Genomic DNA, 19,072 nt, shown 5'->3' with positions numbered 1-19,072 from the left:
TTTTGATAATTTTATGCGTTAACAATTATAGATGGTAATATTATATATTTGTGATTTTCTATTAGTAGCTGTTAGCGAAAAGCGTTTTTTGTTGTACCTATATTTTAAACAACACAATTTGCTCCAGTACGATGATATCACTCAAGGTTTTTAGACTATAGAGGTTGCCTCATACGGGCATTTTGAAAAAGTAGGAGTGGAAGAACTAGTCGACTGACGTCATTGTAGTATAAATTTTTAACATCGTTTTATACTACAGTAATACAGTATGCAATATTGCAATCTAGAACCACATTTAGCGGTTGTCATGAGTTGTACCGTATTAATTATTTGAATTTTTTTTAAATTTAAATTTAATTTTCATTGTTTATACAATTTATAAGTGTATTTGTATTATGAAATAAAAGATATTAAAGCAGAAAGGCGGCATATGTTGTGTTATTGCTACTTGCAGAAATTACTACAGTATCGACAAATAATGGAAGATCCAATATATTATTATCATTTCACAGATACTTATATAAAATTGTTATTAATGCATTATATTGTATTTTAATGTTAATATTAGTAATACACTATAATGCATGTATAGTGTAAAGTTAGGTTAGGTTAAATAAAAGTTTAGATTTATTCAGTAACTGAAAATATTATAAATGATTTATTATTTAGGTATTTATTTTATCTATTATTATATGCATTTAAAATATATTATGTTTAAATTTGCTCTGATCACTTTAATGTTTATGCATTTGTTCAAGGCTTAAAGGCAGAACTCTTAGGTAGTATTTCTAAAAAATAAAATATTGATACAATATAATTTATTATTTATTGTATTTTTAGAATATGCATCTAAAAGTCGAAGACTTAAAGAGGATGCAGTTTCTGAGTTAAATTTACCGGCTAACTAAGTATTAACTACAGTTGAATCTGCACCAACCATTAGTCGTAGAAGTAGGATGGAAACTTAATCAATAAAACAGGTCATTATTAAAATTTATATTCATGCATTAATTTTTTCTCTGTATATTTCCACAATCATTACTTAAATTATATGATATAATATGTTTTATATGATGTAATATTATGGCTAATAGATATTTGTAATTATTGTAGGCTCACAACAAGATAATCAATTCAGCTCTTGGTACATCCAAAGTACTATCTATACCAAATGATGATCGTATACAGTCTGTTTTTAATTTTAATTTCAATAGAAAATAGGAGCCTTCATTATTTATTAAAATATGAGAAACAACATGTCATGTTTTATCTAAGTTTAAAAATAAATTATTTTTAGCTAACCATTTTTTTTTTTTTTTTTTTTATCAATTTTTATTGTATTAAATATCTCATCTTACTTTTAAATGGTGGAAATTAAAAATGTTTAGTATTTTTTTAAACAACCTGAAAAAAAATTTAAGTTAAATGAAAATATTACTTGTTTTCAAAGATTTTCATAGCTAAGACTTTAAGTTTAAATATTCAACATTTAATAAAAAGTTAATATCATAAGTAGGACATTATGAAATAAAAAAATCTAAATCATAATATAATATGAGCATAATTTTTATTAAAAACATTTAAAGTTCAAATTTGGACAAAATTATACTTATTTAAACTGTAAATAACAATATTCATTTTCATTATTATGTTATAGCTCAAAAACTTAATTCATGGGTACAAATATTTTATACATATTTGAATATTATTATATTTTATACTAATAACGCAAAATTAAATTAAATTTACTGTATTACTTAAAGTAAAATTAATTTCTAAATCTAATATCAATATCATACAACATAACATGTTTATACTAAGTGAACTAGGCATGATAAATCATATGATAAGTCTTTACAACTATCATTTTTCGTACACAATGATATACCATTATATTAAAATTTAACACATCCATCAGTGTACAACTGGCTACTCTATACCTAAAATAACAGTACCAACTAAGGGTACTTTAAAATTAACAATGTAAAATTAAAATAGTTTGTATAAGCATATAAAATAGGTGGGTATCACATAAATTATATATTTATACATAATTTTTACTCGTATATACGTCCAAAACAATATCAATATTAATTAAATTTACCCATTCATAGGTGTAATGACTTGAATTCAGTGGAATATCAGGTGTGTATACTTATACATTTATACTTATACTTTTGTGTAACTTCTTTCAATCTATTATTTTTATGGAGGGGAAGTTACAATTGTTGCGGAACTGAGGAATGAAATTAAACAAATTAAAACCTAGGGTTTTTAAAAAAAAATAATATTTGAATCATAACAAAATTGAACAATACTATTTGAACTAGAAAATAAATATTTTAAAAATTATAGGTAATAGAGAATTATATATGTTGATATCACCATTAATAAAATTTGTAGACCATTTTGAATTCTATGTTAGTACAATAAATTGGTACGAATATGTTAAATATATAAAATGTTTTAGAATAAGGATAACCTAAGATAAACTTAATGATGAACAACTTAAATAAAATATTGGGTTTCTAATTTTTTGTTTTTAGAGTATTTGTATAAAATATTATTTTATTTGTGTTTAAGATATAATAATAAAATATTTCATATTTCATAATAAATAAATATTGTTAAACATTTAAACAAAAAAATAACTATTTATTTTTATAATTTATTATTCTGATAAATTGGACAAAAATATTATACTTAGTAAATATATTGGACATTGGTATATATTATTATAAGTTTTGAACTCCTTGTTTATTTAAAATAACCCAGTGACATACTAGTTGGGGGAGGGATATTTAAAACAACCCCCGAAATATTTGGTTTTTGTAATAAAAAAATTAATATTATAAAATTTAAATGAAAATAAAAATACTTTAACAGGATTTATAAATCAAATACAATTTTACCTATCATGTATTGACGAAATGGGTAGGTACAAAAGAATTTGAAAAAAAAAATGTTTTATTTTTCAAAAACACACCCCAAAATTTTTTTCGGCGTATGCCACTGATTAAACCAAATAAACCTAGTATACAATTACATTATAACACTATGTAAACTACTTATTTGATATAGGACATATTATATATTATTCATTACTTGAAAAAAATTAGTTACAAACATTGTATTGTTTGTCTAACTCAAATTAATTTATATCCATTTTTATTTCTTATAGAATCTGTTGAAAATCTTTTTGTATGAATATATACTTGAACAATAAATTTATTGTGCTATTTTAATATTGCAGGAAAACTAATTTTTTTTTTAAAAGACGTTATATGTAGATACTGTATCATATTATGACATTTAAGACGTTTATCAACGGAATCTTATTATGCTATATAGAAGATAAGTAATAAATCTGATATATTTTTAAAACATTTTAAAATCATCCTCAAACCATAATAATAGTTAAAACCTAGAAGTATAAAGGTACTCAAAAATAAATAAAATAAGATATAATAATTAATAAAATTAATATATTTGTGTATTGTAAATTGATAGTATGATCTTTATTAGCTCAATTTTCCTGCTCAAAAATTATAATCACTACCTACATTTTTCTTTTTAGTAGAAGCATTCATCTTCTTCGCTTCATATTTGTTTATTTTTTTTTTTAACTTTTCAAGTTTCTTTCGCAGTTTATTCATTGCAGCTATAATTACTTCCTGTCGTTGAACAGAATTCATCTCTGGAGCTAAAATTTAAAATTTTAATGTTAATGTTATGGAGGTATTGTACTTATGATATAGATTTATGAATTATAATATACCTTACAAGTCGAATCATAAAATTGGTCCAATATACTTATATATTATTTTATTTTATTACAATTATTAAATAATAAAGTTTTGTCAATGATAAATAATATAAAATATCCAAAGTAATACCCTTTCATAAATTATTCATTAATTAAAATATTTATTTTTACTTACTGAATTCTACCAAAGGTTTTCCATTTCTGATGGGTATTTGTACAACTTCAGATGACTTTTCAACATGACTTACTATAAAAAAAATATTTAGTTATTATTATTTTATAGAAATACATCATGTAGTTTAGAAAGCTATAGAAATATTTAAAATTTAATATCAATTAAAATGAATAAATATTTCTAGTTACGGTTATGAATTATATTTCATTAAAAAGACAAATTACCTGCAGGAATAGGAGCTGCAATAATCAATGATGTTGATGACTGTTCAAAACTGAAAAAAAATCAAATATTTAAAACCATATCTAAGTTTTGAGTTACTCAAGTTGACCATAGTCTTGTAACGCTTATAATATGCATTAAAAAAATAGTATTATTAAATTTATTTATGATTACTTGTTTTTATATAAATATACATTTCATAAAATTTAAATTTATTTTCCAAAAATATCCACAATATTCATGATAAATTAATAATTATCATACAATATTAGTATCTATATAACAGGGGTGGCCAAACAGTCGATCACAAACAATTTCAAAGTCGATCATGTTAGAATTTATTTTTAGGGCCTTGCATCCTATGTATTTCTTAATAATTATAGTTATTCAATAAAAAAAAATTTCTATGGAAGTCGATTCTCAAAAGTGAAACCAAATAAAGTTTGGCGACCCCTGCTATATAATAATAACAAGATTTTTTCAATTATAAAATTAATATATAATTTTTATTAAATGTTACATTTTAATTTCACTGTTTAAAATTATTCAAATAAGTTATCTACTATTTTAAAGTACAAGAAAAATTTTAAACTTAAATAGGTACAAAAATATTTTCATTTAATTGTAATTACTTACTTTTGTTCTACAGGTTGTGGCTTGGTGGTCTCCATAATATACTGCTTAACTATTTACAATAATTACTGATGAGTTATTCATTAAATGGTTCCACTTTAACACTATGAGAAGTACTGTAAAATGTAATACCATAATTAAATATTACTATATTATATATAATAATATATTATATAGACTTATAAATAGTTTATTAACATACACAAATAAAAGAATTATATTATACTTGGCTATGTTACTTAAAATATAATTTTAAATAAAATTGTACTTAACTAAAAATAAGAAAAACATCAAAACAATGCAATACATTATTCAAACAACATTTTTGTTCAAAAAATTAGAGAATTTAATGTATTTTATTTAAATTATAATTTAATCAATATAATGTTTTCATTAATGAATTGTGTAATAAGTTTTTGTTTGTATATATTGTATATATTGTTATATAATTTTTTTTATTGGTTTTAATTTTAAATGTTACCTTTGAACGCCAGTTTTATTTTCTTCCTAAAACAATATTTCAACACGGTTTGGTACTTAGTATATATCTGAGAAGAACAAGAGCTCACGGCAAGTCGCGTCGACGATTGTGGCAGAGATATGGGTTTAATGTGTTAGTATGAGAAGAGCAACAACGTTATCGGTAAACCGAGTATCAAATGCCTACAGTCTGACCGACGAGGAGGGAGTATATTGTGGTAGTGACTCACGTGTTGTATAATTATCGCCCCTTTAAAAACAAATAATATTTGAACCATAAGAAAATTTAACAATAAGATTTGAACTAGAAAATAAATATTTTTAAAATTTTAATAGAGAATTATAAAAAAAAAAAATGAGAATATTTATTCTCATGTTGGTATCACTGTTAATATAATTAGGAGACCATTTTGAATTCCATGTAAGTACAATAAACAGGTATTTTTTTCTTTAATGATTTCATAGAGAGATAATGATACGCTACAACCACAATCTCCTGATTTATATATCTATATTAACAAAATACATTTGTCAGACGCATTTAATGATCTAAAGTTAATTATATACAACATAAATAACAGTTGTTATTTATATTTTTTTTTACTATAAATTCGGCTGAGTCATAGAATATCAATAATGGCTTCTTCGTCATACACGAAACACTGTCTGGACTGTAAGTATACTTTTAGTTTTACATTTCAACGAAATTTTAACAGAGTGATATTATAGCTTTGGAGAATCTTCCGGTTGAGTTACAACAAAACCTCACTCTGATGCAAAACATTGACTCGATAGCTCAACAACAGATGCACAACATTGACAAATTAGTAACCGATTTTGTGTTAAATGGAAAGGTCTTATCGGGAAACAAAAAAAAAATAACTTTAATTAACATACAACGTCAGTTTGAAAAAGCAAAAAAATACTCTGATGACAAAGTTCTATTGGCTAAACAAACTTGTGAGTTGGTATGTAGATTTTGAGTTATTAACATAACCCATAACAGAACTGTTCTATTTCATTGTAATTTTCAGGTGGATAAAAATATTAAGGGAGTAGATTCAATATTAGAAAAATTAGAAGATGAAATTTATGAAAGAGTCTTAAACACCTCGAAAAATGTTCCAAACAAAACAACTGAAAAAAAACAATTGATAAAAGGTTTGTGGATTGCATAATTTTAGTTTTGCTTAAATTGATTTTATTGTATAATATTTACCAATACTTTTTAGGAGTTGTAAAACCATCAAGTAAATCTGGCTGGCTTCCAGATATAAGAAAAACACCATCTTTGGTCAGTGTTGACTCTAATCCGACAAACCCTACCAATATTGTAGCCAGTGGTAAAGTAGAGGCTGATTCCCTTGTTAGTGAATTAGGTTGTGCTGGGGTTGCATATTCGAACGAACAATTACAAATTCCTGTCTATCCAAACGAACTGACCTATTGTTTATGCAAAGAAGTTTCATATGGTAAAATGATAGCCTGTGATAATCCAGAAGTAAGCATTTTAATTTAAGTATAATAATAATTTAGTCATTTATCACTTTTATGAATATTGATATTTATATAATATTGTGACCATAAAAAAATTTAAAGCATTCTATTTATATTTTTATATAATTTAATTTTTGAATAGTAATTATTTTAAATTGTTTTTTATTTTTATTTTAGTGTCCTTCTGAAGTGTCCTTTTGAATGTGTTAAAATAACTACCAAGCCTAAAGGAAAATGGTTCTGTCCAATATGTAAAACAAACAAGATGAAAAAATAATATATTTTAAAATTTATAAGTTTCTTTTTATTTTATTCATACATAATATAGTTATACATTCAAATAATATACCAGCTATAGTATCAATACCATAATATTATTATTGTCTTAATATTTGTTTATATTAAGATATATTTGGATTAATTAAAACTAAATATATTTAAACATTTTATTAGTCAATTAATAATATGCAATTAATGAACAGCTTTCTCTTTCTTTGGTTATGTGCTGAAATTAATAAATGTGTTTTAAGACAACTTTTGAATTGATTAGTTTAATTAATTACCTATATAATATAATTAAAAATGAGATTTTTTTCATCAATTTCTTTTTAAAGTTAATTCAATGATAAAAATCCTTTATTTTATTTTGTTTACATCTGTTGAGCTCAGAAATCTGCTTATCACGGGACTGTAGTCTAAACGACGACAACGTTAATAGTTAAAAAAAAATAATTGAAAATGTTGTATCGGAAGTTAATAAGTACCCTTTAAACAAATAATAAATCTTTAATATTTCTCATTTAAATAAATACAGTAAGAAGTAATTTAATAGTTGCAATGAGCACCATTTTTATCATATTTTTGGCTACATAATTCGATTACCTATAAATTATAATTAATACCTACACAGTAGGTCCTACTGTCTTTTTTTTTTTTATTGTTTAAATTATATCAAATATTAATTAAATACATATATATATATATATATAAATTGTTAATGTTAATTCCTAAGTATTATTAAATAAAAAAAAAAAATTAAAAGAAAAAACTGAACATTAGGTGAAGAGTTATCATATTAGTCACAGGGAGTTGTACTTTTTATTTATTACTATTTCGTTTCTAGAAAAATGAATCATAATTTTTTGTTGTAGTTTATATTATTTTTCAATCTACATTTAAGATTTTGAGTTAAGGAATGTATTGATTTTATGATGATGTGTATTTTATTTTGTTTCTGAAAACATTTTTATAGTAGAAAAAATGCCTTAATTTAGAGGTTAGTTTTTCGAAGGAAGTCATAGAACATTATTTTATTAAAAATAATCAAAAATATTTTATTAACATTTTAATATTAAATATTATGAAAATAATAATTCGTCAACCTTGGGGTAACAAAAAAATTAGATATTTTTTGCTTGGAACCATTTTTTGTCTTATACAATAATTTATCATTGAATTAAAATTTAATATTTTGACACATCCGTTGCAGTAACCTGCTCAAAGAATACGGGTCTGTTCTTTCGAATGTATGTTATAACTCATATGAAAAGTCGTTTGAAAAATATTCGGTAGGTACCATTTGATACACTTTAAGCTTTATTACGTTATTTACATTATTCATTTGCATTATTACATGTATACCACACACCTATTTCATTGCAGGTATACCATATTTGAATTTATAAGTAGGTAGATACTATGTAGAAATTTTATATTTATACTTAATTAGTATAATTATCAACAGCTCATGTGTACTTTTAGGTACCTAGGTATTATGATTTGACTACATAGTTTATACCCACCTAGTACATATATATTATTAGAAATTAAGTGATTAAATAAATAGGTAACACATAGTTTTTAGTTATTACCTAATATTTTTATTATAATTGAGTAAACTGTCAGCAGTATTTGTGCCCATTGGCCCTTAAATGACATAGCAAATATCAATTATAAATCATTTATTTGTTTAATTAACAATAGTAACAAACTGACATTATTAATATTATTTATAAGTCAAAGTAAATACAATATGTATTATTAAATAAAAAATTAATAAGATAAACATAACACTTATTATTCAACATAAACACACAATTTTCTATTTTTAACTATTTAAAATGATCTTTTTATAAACCACAACTTACTCACAAGTATAATTTAAGTTTTAACACTAACTTAATTTTATTCACACATAATTAACATACTTGATAAAATTATAATATATATTATGTATACATTAATACAACAATAATATAAGTATTTGTTAATTGGTTGCTTTAAAAATGAATTGTACTAAAATTTATTTATAGGTTAAATACAATGAATACAATATTTTAAGAAATTTAGAATTAGAATCTTTTATTATGTATGTAGATTTAACTAATAACTAATATAATATTAAAAATATGGTATTGGGAAAGATATCTAACTAAAATATTTCTAGGTTAAAAAACCTAAGAACTTATTACCTAACCTATTTATAGGTAATCTATAGTTCTTATTTGAAATATAAATAGGTACTTCATATAAATTATATATTATTGGTAAAAAATGTAATATAATATATAATGTTAAATACTGAGCGACTAAGAAGTAAAACAATTTGAAATTAAAATTAAAATCATAAAATAACTATTAGAAACAAAGTAGGTAAAAAATGTAATTTTTATGCAAAATTGTTGTTATAACCTTTTTTGTGCTTAATTTCTTGTTGAATAAATTATATAATAATACTCAATAACAATTAGACGATAAGTGAATATAAGGAAATAAGTCAAAATTGAGATTTTTTTACAGATTGTTATCGATTTTTATTACTTTATGTAGGTACTAGTAACAAAAGAATATTTAATTTTCAGGCTTATTGTTTTGTAAATATTTAGTATTAATGAAAATGAGTAAGTTAGTATACTTAACTATTATACAATAAGGAAATAAATTGAATGGGTATATTATTACTTTAGTTACCGAAAATATTTTTTTTATTATAATAGGTAATTACCAAACTATATTTATTTTATGAAATTTAAATTAATTTATTATAATATTATTTATGTTTATCCTATTTTGTCAACACTTTATTAATATATTGTTATTTTTTATCACCAGGTACTGAATTAGTAGTATATACTATTATACTATTTTTAAAATAAAATAATTAACGAAATAATTGTTTTGTTTTGTTTTTTTTTCTGCACATTTATCTAAAAAGCATATCACGAGTCAATACAGAATATATAATATAATGCATAGATATAATAAATTATAGGTAGATTTATCTTCATATACCAACAACATATATTTTAAACATAGGTAATAATATATTATACCTCTATATATTTGTTTGTATTAAGATATATTTGCATTAATTAAAATTAAATATATTTAAACATTTTATCATAATTTATTTTTTAATTATGTGCTGTTTGCAATGTACTTTTTAATAAGAAAATACGAAAATTAGGTCTTCAAGTACCTAGGTTATGGATACGAGTTGAGTATTTTTCCATTAGTTGTACTACTCATCGTTTTTCTTATTATTGGTTCAATTGATGAATGATGATCAAGCTAAGTTTTGCTGAACTAATCAATTTATATATATATATATTACTTTTTACGAGTGTGAGGCATCAGGACATAGGTACATATTTATTCTACTATCTGTGTTAAATGATCATTCAAAGGTTAGGATATTTCAAAGAATAGTTAAGTAGGTATATCTAGTTTAGTTGTTATACTAGCCTAGTGTTACTAAGTATGTTTTATTATTTATCTAAGTGTTGAACAATTATTTTTAGTTTTTATCGAAAATACTCATTATTTTTGACTTACCTATTTTCCTTAACTCTAGCATGGTTTAATTTTAAGTATAATTAAAATTCCTTGCCCATATATAACAATTAAATTAATTAAATTAAAGCAAGTTGCCAATCCCATCGGTTTTCATATAACAAAGCTAAACATAACTATTTAAGATAAATATTGAGTTTTTTTTCATCAACACTAATTCCAATATAGTATTTTAAAATTATTAGTTTCTAGAAAACTACAAAAAATTTTTTAAAATGTTTCAATTATATAATTGTTATTATAGTATAATATTATGTTATTATTAATAATTATTCAATAATATATTACAAATATTTCCGAAGGTTAGGTATCTGTATCTCATTGTAATTAGTTAATTATTATTATTTATTTTTTTGTTTTTGGACCATTATAGTTCGTTTTTAATAATTGAATTTTGTTTCACGCTTGTATTTAATTGAGATGTTACCTAAGTGTGTAAGTAATAAAAACTATTAATATATTCTTTTTATTAATCTGTGAATAAAAAAAAATCATGATTATCGATCAAAAAAAATTTTTTAAGAGTATTATATTACACATAAAATAACATCTCATATAAAAAAGAAAAGTTTAATGTAATGGACAAAACAATATTTTCATGGGGATAATAACCTATAATTCATAAATTAATATAATAATGTGGTTTAAATTAAACAATATTTATAATAATAACTATTGAGCAGACAAAAATCATTTAGGTAAAGAATGCAGTGAGTATTCGTATCAATAAAAAGTTAATAAATAAAATTGTAGATAAACTATATTGTAATGTAAGTTTTCTGTTTCCTTATATCAATTTAAATGTTTAAAAGGCTTTTATTTAATCTATTGTAACTTTTATACTCAATCGTTAGATGGATACATATAGACAAGGTAAGTTTTATTATACCTACCTAAATGCTATCTTAAGATAATCTGAGAAAATATTGGTCTAGAAAATCAATATTGTATAAATGAAGACTTTTATAGTTTTATAAATTTAGTGTACCAACCTATTGAATAATAAACTGCTTGTAATGATTCAACTATGCCTACATAAATACATAATAATAAAATTGAAGTATAATATCTAATAAGGTACCTACCATGTATTTAGCTTGCTCTATAGTCTACAATATATCATTAGATGTTTCCCGTGAAAAAAAAAGGTATGCACAAATTAAGTTCAATCATATTGAATAGGTCGTTAACTACTTAGATAGTACCTACAATTTATATGGGTTGTTTATGGTGTACTTGTTAGAATGCCTTGGACTCTGAAATCAGATAAAAAAAAATTAAATAGAAAAATAATAATGTTAGGAATTATTATCAAAATATTATACATATTTTTTTTTTGTATTACACTAGTTTCATTCCATAAAAAATATACAATTAACACGACATATTATATTCAAATGAGTTGGAAACAATTAGAAAAAGAAACTAAATTATACGAGGAGAAAAAAATATAAATGACTAATAAAAACTACAAAAAAAAATAAATTGATTCGTAGAATTAATATTTTGTATATTTTTACTAGCAAAAAAATTATTTTTAAACTTTAATTCATAATATAAATGACGTGTTATTAATACTTTGTTTACAATATATTCATTTGTATTGATTATTTTTATAACTTGTATGGTGAAGCCCAATAAGTAATATTTTTGCAGGTAAATAATTCAAAACAATAATTTGGTAGTTATATTAATATTTAATATTTATGCCTATATTATACATATCTAGTTTAAAATTTTTTTGTTTTAATTCAATAGTTTGTTTGTTTCATTAGGTAAAATTATTATTAATTATTTAATATTGACATTATTAAGAATTAAAGTATTATATCTTCAATAGATGCTTACCATAAATAAATAAATGTTTCAATGTCAATAAACTAATTATTCACTGGAAATTATGAAGATGGTTAGTTCTACAATGCGTCTCCGAGACAAGTTGTCGAATCAATAAGTTTTCTAAAATTATTATATACATTAGACATTGATAATATTATGTAACCACAGTTAATTTCCCAATAAAATCTTAATCAATTTTCCAACAAAAAGTGCAAAAATGAATTAATGATTAGAACACTGAAAGAAATGACAGGTAGCCAAAAAATAAAAAAATAAAAAATATTTAATACATTGATAACATTTGTTGCTCCGATCAGAATATAAAATAAAAAAGAAAAGTCGTGAACATCTTAACCTAAATTATTAGACGTTTAAAGTAAAATAATCTGAGTTATAACAAGTTAACAAACCATCTTACTATATAGGTATTTATAAATACAAAATTTTAACTCGCGTACTTTTTTAAATGACATGATGAAATTACTATTTTATCCCCAAACTTATAATCAATTCCAAATTTAATCATTGAATATACATATATAAATATTATATAATAGACTATATTTTGAATGACTATTTTATTTTACCTGATGATTCCTCAGTAAATTGATATAAATCCTCCAGTGGATATAAATTAGCAGCTGAACTTTCAAGATCATCAACCTGTACATTTTGTAGTATAGCTTCTAAAATAAAAAAAAATATGTGACTAAATTTGTGAAAGTTGTAAATTTTTGTAAATATCTGTTATTTTTACTGCATACCAAATATCTAGTTAAGACTATCTATTATTATATTATGTTATTTTAAACTATACATTATAATATACTATTATTTTTTTAATCAAACATCTCTAAAGACTCTAATACTCTATTTTTATACATATGCTTCATTAATTTATAAAGATAGCTTTCGTTTAGCTAATTAACTAACCAATTTTAATAATTTATTCAAATTATTTGTACATTAATAATAATATGTTTGTAATTGTAAGTATGAAAAAAAAAATTGAGTTCCTATGTAAAGAAAATAAGAAAACACAATAACAACACGAACACCTCATACACCGATAGGTAGATACAATGCGTTGGGATATAATAATGATACATTGAATACCTTTCCGTATAATAGATAATGGACAATAGTTAACATAATTCAACTTTTTGAATCATTATTTAAGACAATACCAATTATTAAAGTGTGGTGGTGGAAGTATAAACACCTAAGCTTATTTTATAATTAACTATTTGATTTAAATCAAAATATGACCTCGATTTATACAAATCACAGTTTTAAGAGGATATAACATTTGTACGTATTGTATCCGTTTTATAAACGAACAACAAACAAATTTAATTTTAATAGAACTGATTTTGTGCTATTAATTTTAGTATAATAGTGAATTATTAAACATAAATTTAAGCATATTACCTACCTATTTTTTATGTCATGATTTTTCCAATATTTTTATTTTTTAAGTAAATAATGAATAATTTTATGTTTTATTATTATATGCTCATTATTCTCATAAAAATTAAAATATTATGAAAAATCTACGAGAGATAATAAATAATGTAAATAAAATATACAAAATTTTAACTCAGGTACTTTATTCAATGACATGATGAATTTACTATTTTATCCCCAAACTTATGATCAATAGTAAATTTAATCATTGAATATATATCAATACTATATTATAGACTATATTTTGAATAACTATTTTATTTTACCTGATGATTCCTCAGTAAATAGAAATAAATCCTCCAATGATTTTACATCAGCAGCTAAACTTTCAAAATCATCAACCTGTACATTTTGTAGCATAGCTTCTAAAATAAAAAAATATATGAGTAAATTTGTGAAAGTTGTACATTTTAGTATATATCTGTTATTTTGACAGAATACCAAATATCTAGCTAAGACTATCTATTATTATATTATGTTATTTTATACTATACATTATAATATACTATTATTTTTTTTTATCAAACATCTCTAGAGACTCTAATACTCTATTTTTATACATACCTATGTTTCATTAATTTATGCAGATTTGTTTAGTTCACTAACAAACAAACATTAATACATAATAATTTATTCAAATAATTTATATATTTTACCAATAATACCAATAATATGTTTGTATATGTTAGTATTGATGACCAAAAATAGGTTTATTATTTAAATAAAGATAATAAGGAAACATATTCACAACTTAAACACCACATACACAGTAGCGGTGCTACACAGGGAAAATGAGGGAAAGTGCACACCTAATATTTGATTTTACCCTTCCATTGCTCCCCTATGATTTAATGTTCAATATTTTAATCTAATATGAGAATGTATTTTAAATTAAGCATTTTATTAATTTATTATACCTATTATCATTTATAAGATTATTTTTATCTAACAATCGTAGATTGTGTTTGGGTTTCAGGACAACGCTTCTATTATTATAATTTATAAGCTATGATATTATTAATATGATTCCTGTTTCCCTTTTTTTAGCAATATAATAATAGTTTTTCCATAGGAATGGAAATAGAGCGCTCCTAAAGTTAATACTTTACGTGACTCGACCAACGTATGGTTTTGGCGCGATTACGGGGAACGTGTGTCATAATAATCATTTTATTATTTATTATAATAGTATCCAAATAATTCGAAATTATTGCATATCCACCCCCTTAGTTATGATAATAAAATAATAATTAAGTCATCAATCAGTAAGTAGGTGCATAAAATAAAACCTTACCTGTGTTTCCCAAAATTTGACTTCGCTTCTTGGATTTTTTAAGTTTTATTTCCTTCTCGAAAATAACAGGGACTGCATTTTTCTTCAATATTATTCTTTTGGCGTTTGTTATGATACAATCTTTCTTGAAATGAGAACAACACAGCTTTCTATTATGTTTTATATCCTTTTCCAAGAGTCCACATTGTTTTAGCCAAATCGCTCGTCTAGCTTTGTTTTTTGGGAATCTGATAACAGAAAGCATTGCATATAGGTATAATTCGTTAGTTAAGTTTGACAAAAATAAAAAAAAAAATTTTATACAAAATTGAATGGGGCATGTATAATAGGTAACAACGTTTTATTAACAATTTAATTCTTACGCGTGCAAAGAAATATCATATCCTTTTTTTGAAGATTTAAAACAGACCAAGCACGAATTGAAGTTAGCCTTTTTGTAGTATATCGGTTTTTGATCAACAACTAATGTTGAGTTATTCATCACAAAAAAATTTTGTGAAAAAAAATTGAAAATAACTAAAAACTACTTATTAGAAACTTTTTAGACTTTTTTGAAAAAAATAACTATTGGTAGGTGGATTGAGCGAATACTAATATCAAGTGAAAATTATGGCGTTGATAATAATAGAACACTACTTGCTGTACGCGTCTCAAGATTCACGTCTAACACGGCTCTCGGGGAAGATACAACAAAAATTAATGGAGGCAACTGATAGGTAGGACATTTGGACGACTACTGCAGAACAGTTACCGAAAGTTGATCTTCTGATACAGCGCTAGGGGTGTCTGATCCAAAGGGGCGGTGACAGCGGAAGCGTCGGCGCACCCGACCACCGACCACAGGTTGTCGATTCTTATTATTATTGTTATTTACACGAACTCGTAACAACAAACAATACAATGCGCTAACTATAATAATATACTGGAATGCGCGTATCATCTAGATTCTAGAATGTACACACATACAAAAATATGATAAAAAAACCTCGGCGAGGTCAAGAAATATTAATTAACACGTATTAATTTGATTTATTATACTGATGATTATTAAAATTAAGTAAAGAAATATTGGGTGAGCTTAAGAAATTTTGTTTTAGAAGCCTTTCCCCCAATTTATGACTATGGTGCGTTATAGTGTTATATATTTTACACTTTTGTATGGTCTTATTATTATCAATTATCACTGTCGTAAAAATAAAATAAATATAGATTATAAATTAAAAATTAGGGACAGGATTTAAATGCCTTTAAAGCTATCAAAAAACGCTCCAAAAAATAACCAAAATGTATTTTTAATTCAACAATTTCCTGAAAATATTTTTCTTTTTATACAAACGCAAAACTACGTCAATTATAAGAAAATTACACATTAAATTTTGGAATTTTTAATACTTTATTTCATTTAAGCATACAATAATGTAAAACAAAATATCTGTAAAATTAGGTACAGTAGAAACTAGATTAACCGTCACAGTCGAGACCAGGACTATGACGGTTAATCGAATAGATGGTTAACAGAAATTTTGCAAAAAAAAGTATATATATACATATATTTTATGTGTGTATTTTTAAAATAAAATTCATACTTATTATATATTATATACATACTACACTAATCAATATTAAACTTAAACATATTATATAAAATAATTTGTCATTTTTTTTTTGTTTTTTTGATGTTCTAACTTTTTTAACTGCAATATTTCGTATTTAACTTTTTTTTTCGGCGGTGACCGATGACGGATAACAGAAAGTGACGGTAAATTGAGTGACGGTTAATCTAATTTCTACTGCACTTTTTAAACAACAACCCACTAGAAATAAATGGAATCATAGTACCAGGTGATCAATTAATTTTTCTTATTTGTTCTTAGTTGCAGTTTATTTGTGCTGATAAAAAATATCTACCTTATGTAAATAATATTTTAAGTTCAGTATACTTCAAGATCGTACAATATATTAATATAATAGGTAGGTATGTACTTTAAATGAATAAAATTACCTGAAAATGCTAAATAAAATTTTCACTTTTAATACATTAAAGATATCAATTTAATTTTAAATACTCGTAATTATTAATTTCAATTAGTAGGTATTGCGTACCTATTGTGTGCCTTTTTAGATAACATAGTTAATCAAAATAATATTGTTAGATTTTGTTTAAAAAAAAATGTAAGCTACAGAGTAGGGTAAACTTTATGAATAAAAATTATAAAGAATTTATTATGTTACCAATAAGTACCTTTAAGGTACTTATATAAAAACATTGTAATTTCTTAGTTAAGAAATTTAAATTAGATAATTATCATTTTGAGTCAAAAAACAAAAGAAAATTCGGAAATTTTAACTATATAGAATATAATACAATATGGCAATAAATCTTTTAGTTAGTTTCTTGTAAATTTTTGGTACCAACCTTTTTCAATTCAATGTCTTTTGAATTTAAAACATTTATATACCCGGAGAAATTAATCAATAATAAATGCTTAATATATAAATACTTAATTTTGGAATTAACAAATGACGGCGTGCGTTAATGTTAACTATTAATTAAATTTTTTGTTGTTGTTGCACCTAGGTATACGATATAATTAATATAATATTTATACACAATTACATATTACATATATTATTGTAATTGTTATTACACATATTATATATTACATACAATTTAATACTTAAATGAATATTCAGAATATTAATAGTGCGATTGTAAACTCTCCCGATACTAAATTCTCCCTATGGTAAACTTTCCCGGATCTACTCTTGTACTACCTGACGGAAACATGTAAATTCTTCCGAGTCTTCAGTACTATAAATTTAATATAATAAAAGTCATAAAATAAATCTAATATACAAAATATACGTATGATAAAATAAAAATGTTTAAATTAAGTTTTTTGATAGTAGGAACACACAGATTTTTAAAAAAACTTATAGTATCCATTTTTTGCCTTAATATTCTAATATTTTAGATTCTGAATAAAGTGATGAATGTATTGATTTTACAATGATGTGTGTCTTTTATTGTGTCTGTGTACAGCATAACTAGTCGAAATAAATTTTGAATTAATGCTTCGATTTCAAACTTTGGGGGTGGTTTCCGATGGAAAAGTGAATATCCTTGGTACATTATAGAGGTCAAAAGTAAACATTTTCCAATAGTTTTTAAAAAAATCGAGAAAAACAAAAAAAAGAAAGTGACAGAAAAACGGGAATTTTTACGCAAAACCAGTTTTCAACTAAATCGATTTTTTATATGGTTGTAATTCAAAAACTAATCACTGTACATACTTGAAATTTTCACGAAATATTTATGTTAGTGTTATCTATATACAGTTAAATTTTCAAAAAAATTTGACTTTTTTGAGTTATTTATAGACCACTGAAATTTTCGGTTTTTATGAGATTTTTTTTTGGAGTGTCGATAAAAAAAATTTTGGATGATCAAAAAAACTTGAAAATTGAATACAAGGTTCCTTACGAGTTTTTCTTATTGTAGCTAAAAAAAATTAAAAATCTAAAAAATTTTAAAAATTAAAAAATTTTTTTTTACAAGAGTTTATAGTTCAAATGTTTACAAAATCTGTCGAAAACGCGAAAATTTGCAAGTAATTTTGAAGTTGAAAAATCATAAAATGTTTTATGTTAATAACGAAGGATTAAAAATACAACACTAAGTTTTCCTTCAAGTATCTATAGAGAAAACTCAAAGCATCATTATAGGAAAAAATTTATTTGTGTTTGAATTTTAAATTGTTATGAAATCGCGTAACGATAACGATTTATCCTCAAACGATTTTAAATATTTGTTATTATTCAAAAAATAAATTCGTAGATACTTGAA

The 19,072-nt window shown here is 23.3% G+C and overlaps 3 protein-coding genes across 4 annotated transcripts; 1 reads left to right on the top strand and 2 right to left on the bottom strand.

Moving 5' to 3' along the window:
- Positions 1-2,697: 2,697 nt before the first annotated feature.
- Positions 2,698-5,584, bottom strand: LOC114129221 (uncharacterized). Its single transcript, XM_027993878.2, has 5 exons — positions 5,278-5,584; positions 4,800-4,912; positions 4,166-4,215; positions 3,942-4,013; positions 2,698-3,703 (listed from the first exon to the last, which is right to left on the bottom strand). Exons 2-5 carry the CDS (start codon positions 4,832-4,834, stop codon positions 3,540-3,542), a joined length of 321 nt encoding a protein of 106 aa, XP_027849679.1. The 5' UTR covers positions 4,835-4,912; positions 5,278-5,584; the 3' UTR covers positions 2,698-3,539.
- A 146-nt stretch (positions 5,585-5,730) lies between these two features.
- On the top strand, positions 5,731-7,158 carry LOC114129219 (inhibitor of growth protein 5-like). The gene is made up of 5 exons (XM_050200479.1): positions 5,731-5,949; positions 6,006-6,244; positions 6,311-6,437; positions 6,509-6,777; positions 6,964-7,158. Exons 1-5 carry the CDS (start codon positions 5,913-5,915, stop codon positions 7,048-7,050), a joined length of 759 nt encoding a protein of 252 aa, XP_050056436.1. The 5' UTR covers positions 5,731-5,912; the 3' UTR covers positions 7,051-7,158.
- A 4,559-nt stretch (positions 7,159-11,717) lies between these two features.
- LOC114129218 (52 kDa repressor of the inhibitor of the protein kinase-like) lies at positions 11,718-15,896 on the bottom strand. Of its 2 annotated transcripts, XM_050200636.1 has the most exons (5): positions 15,226-15,896; positions 14,198-14,296; positions 13,052-13,150; positions 12,474-12,584; positions 11,718-11,881 (listed from the first exon to the last, which is right to left on the bottom strand). In XM_050200636.1, the coding sequence occupies exons 1-4, from the start codon at positions 15,467-15,469 to the stop codon at positions 12,514-12,516; spliced, it is 513 nt and encodes a 170-aa protein (XP_050056593.1). In that variant the 5' UTR covers positions 15,470-15,896; the 3' UTR covers positions 11,718-11,881; positions 12,474-12,513. The 2 variants fall into 2 exon arrangements, with proteins under 2 accessions (XP_050056593.1, XP_050056594.1); XM_050200637.1 differs by lacking the exon at positions 12,474-12,584.
- Positions 15,897-19,072: the final 3,176 nt, after the last annotated feature.

This window comes from Aphis gossypii, chromosome 2 (assembly GCF_020184175.1).
Source record: "Aphis gossypii isolate Hap1 chromosome 2, ASM2018417v2, whole genome shotgun sequence".
Classification (NCBI taxonomy): domain Eukaryota; kingdom Metazoa; phylum Arthropoda; class Insecta; order Hemiptera; family Aphididae; genus Aphis; species Aphis gossypii.
This window is presented reverse-complemented; position numbering and strand designations above follow the sequence as displayed.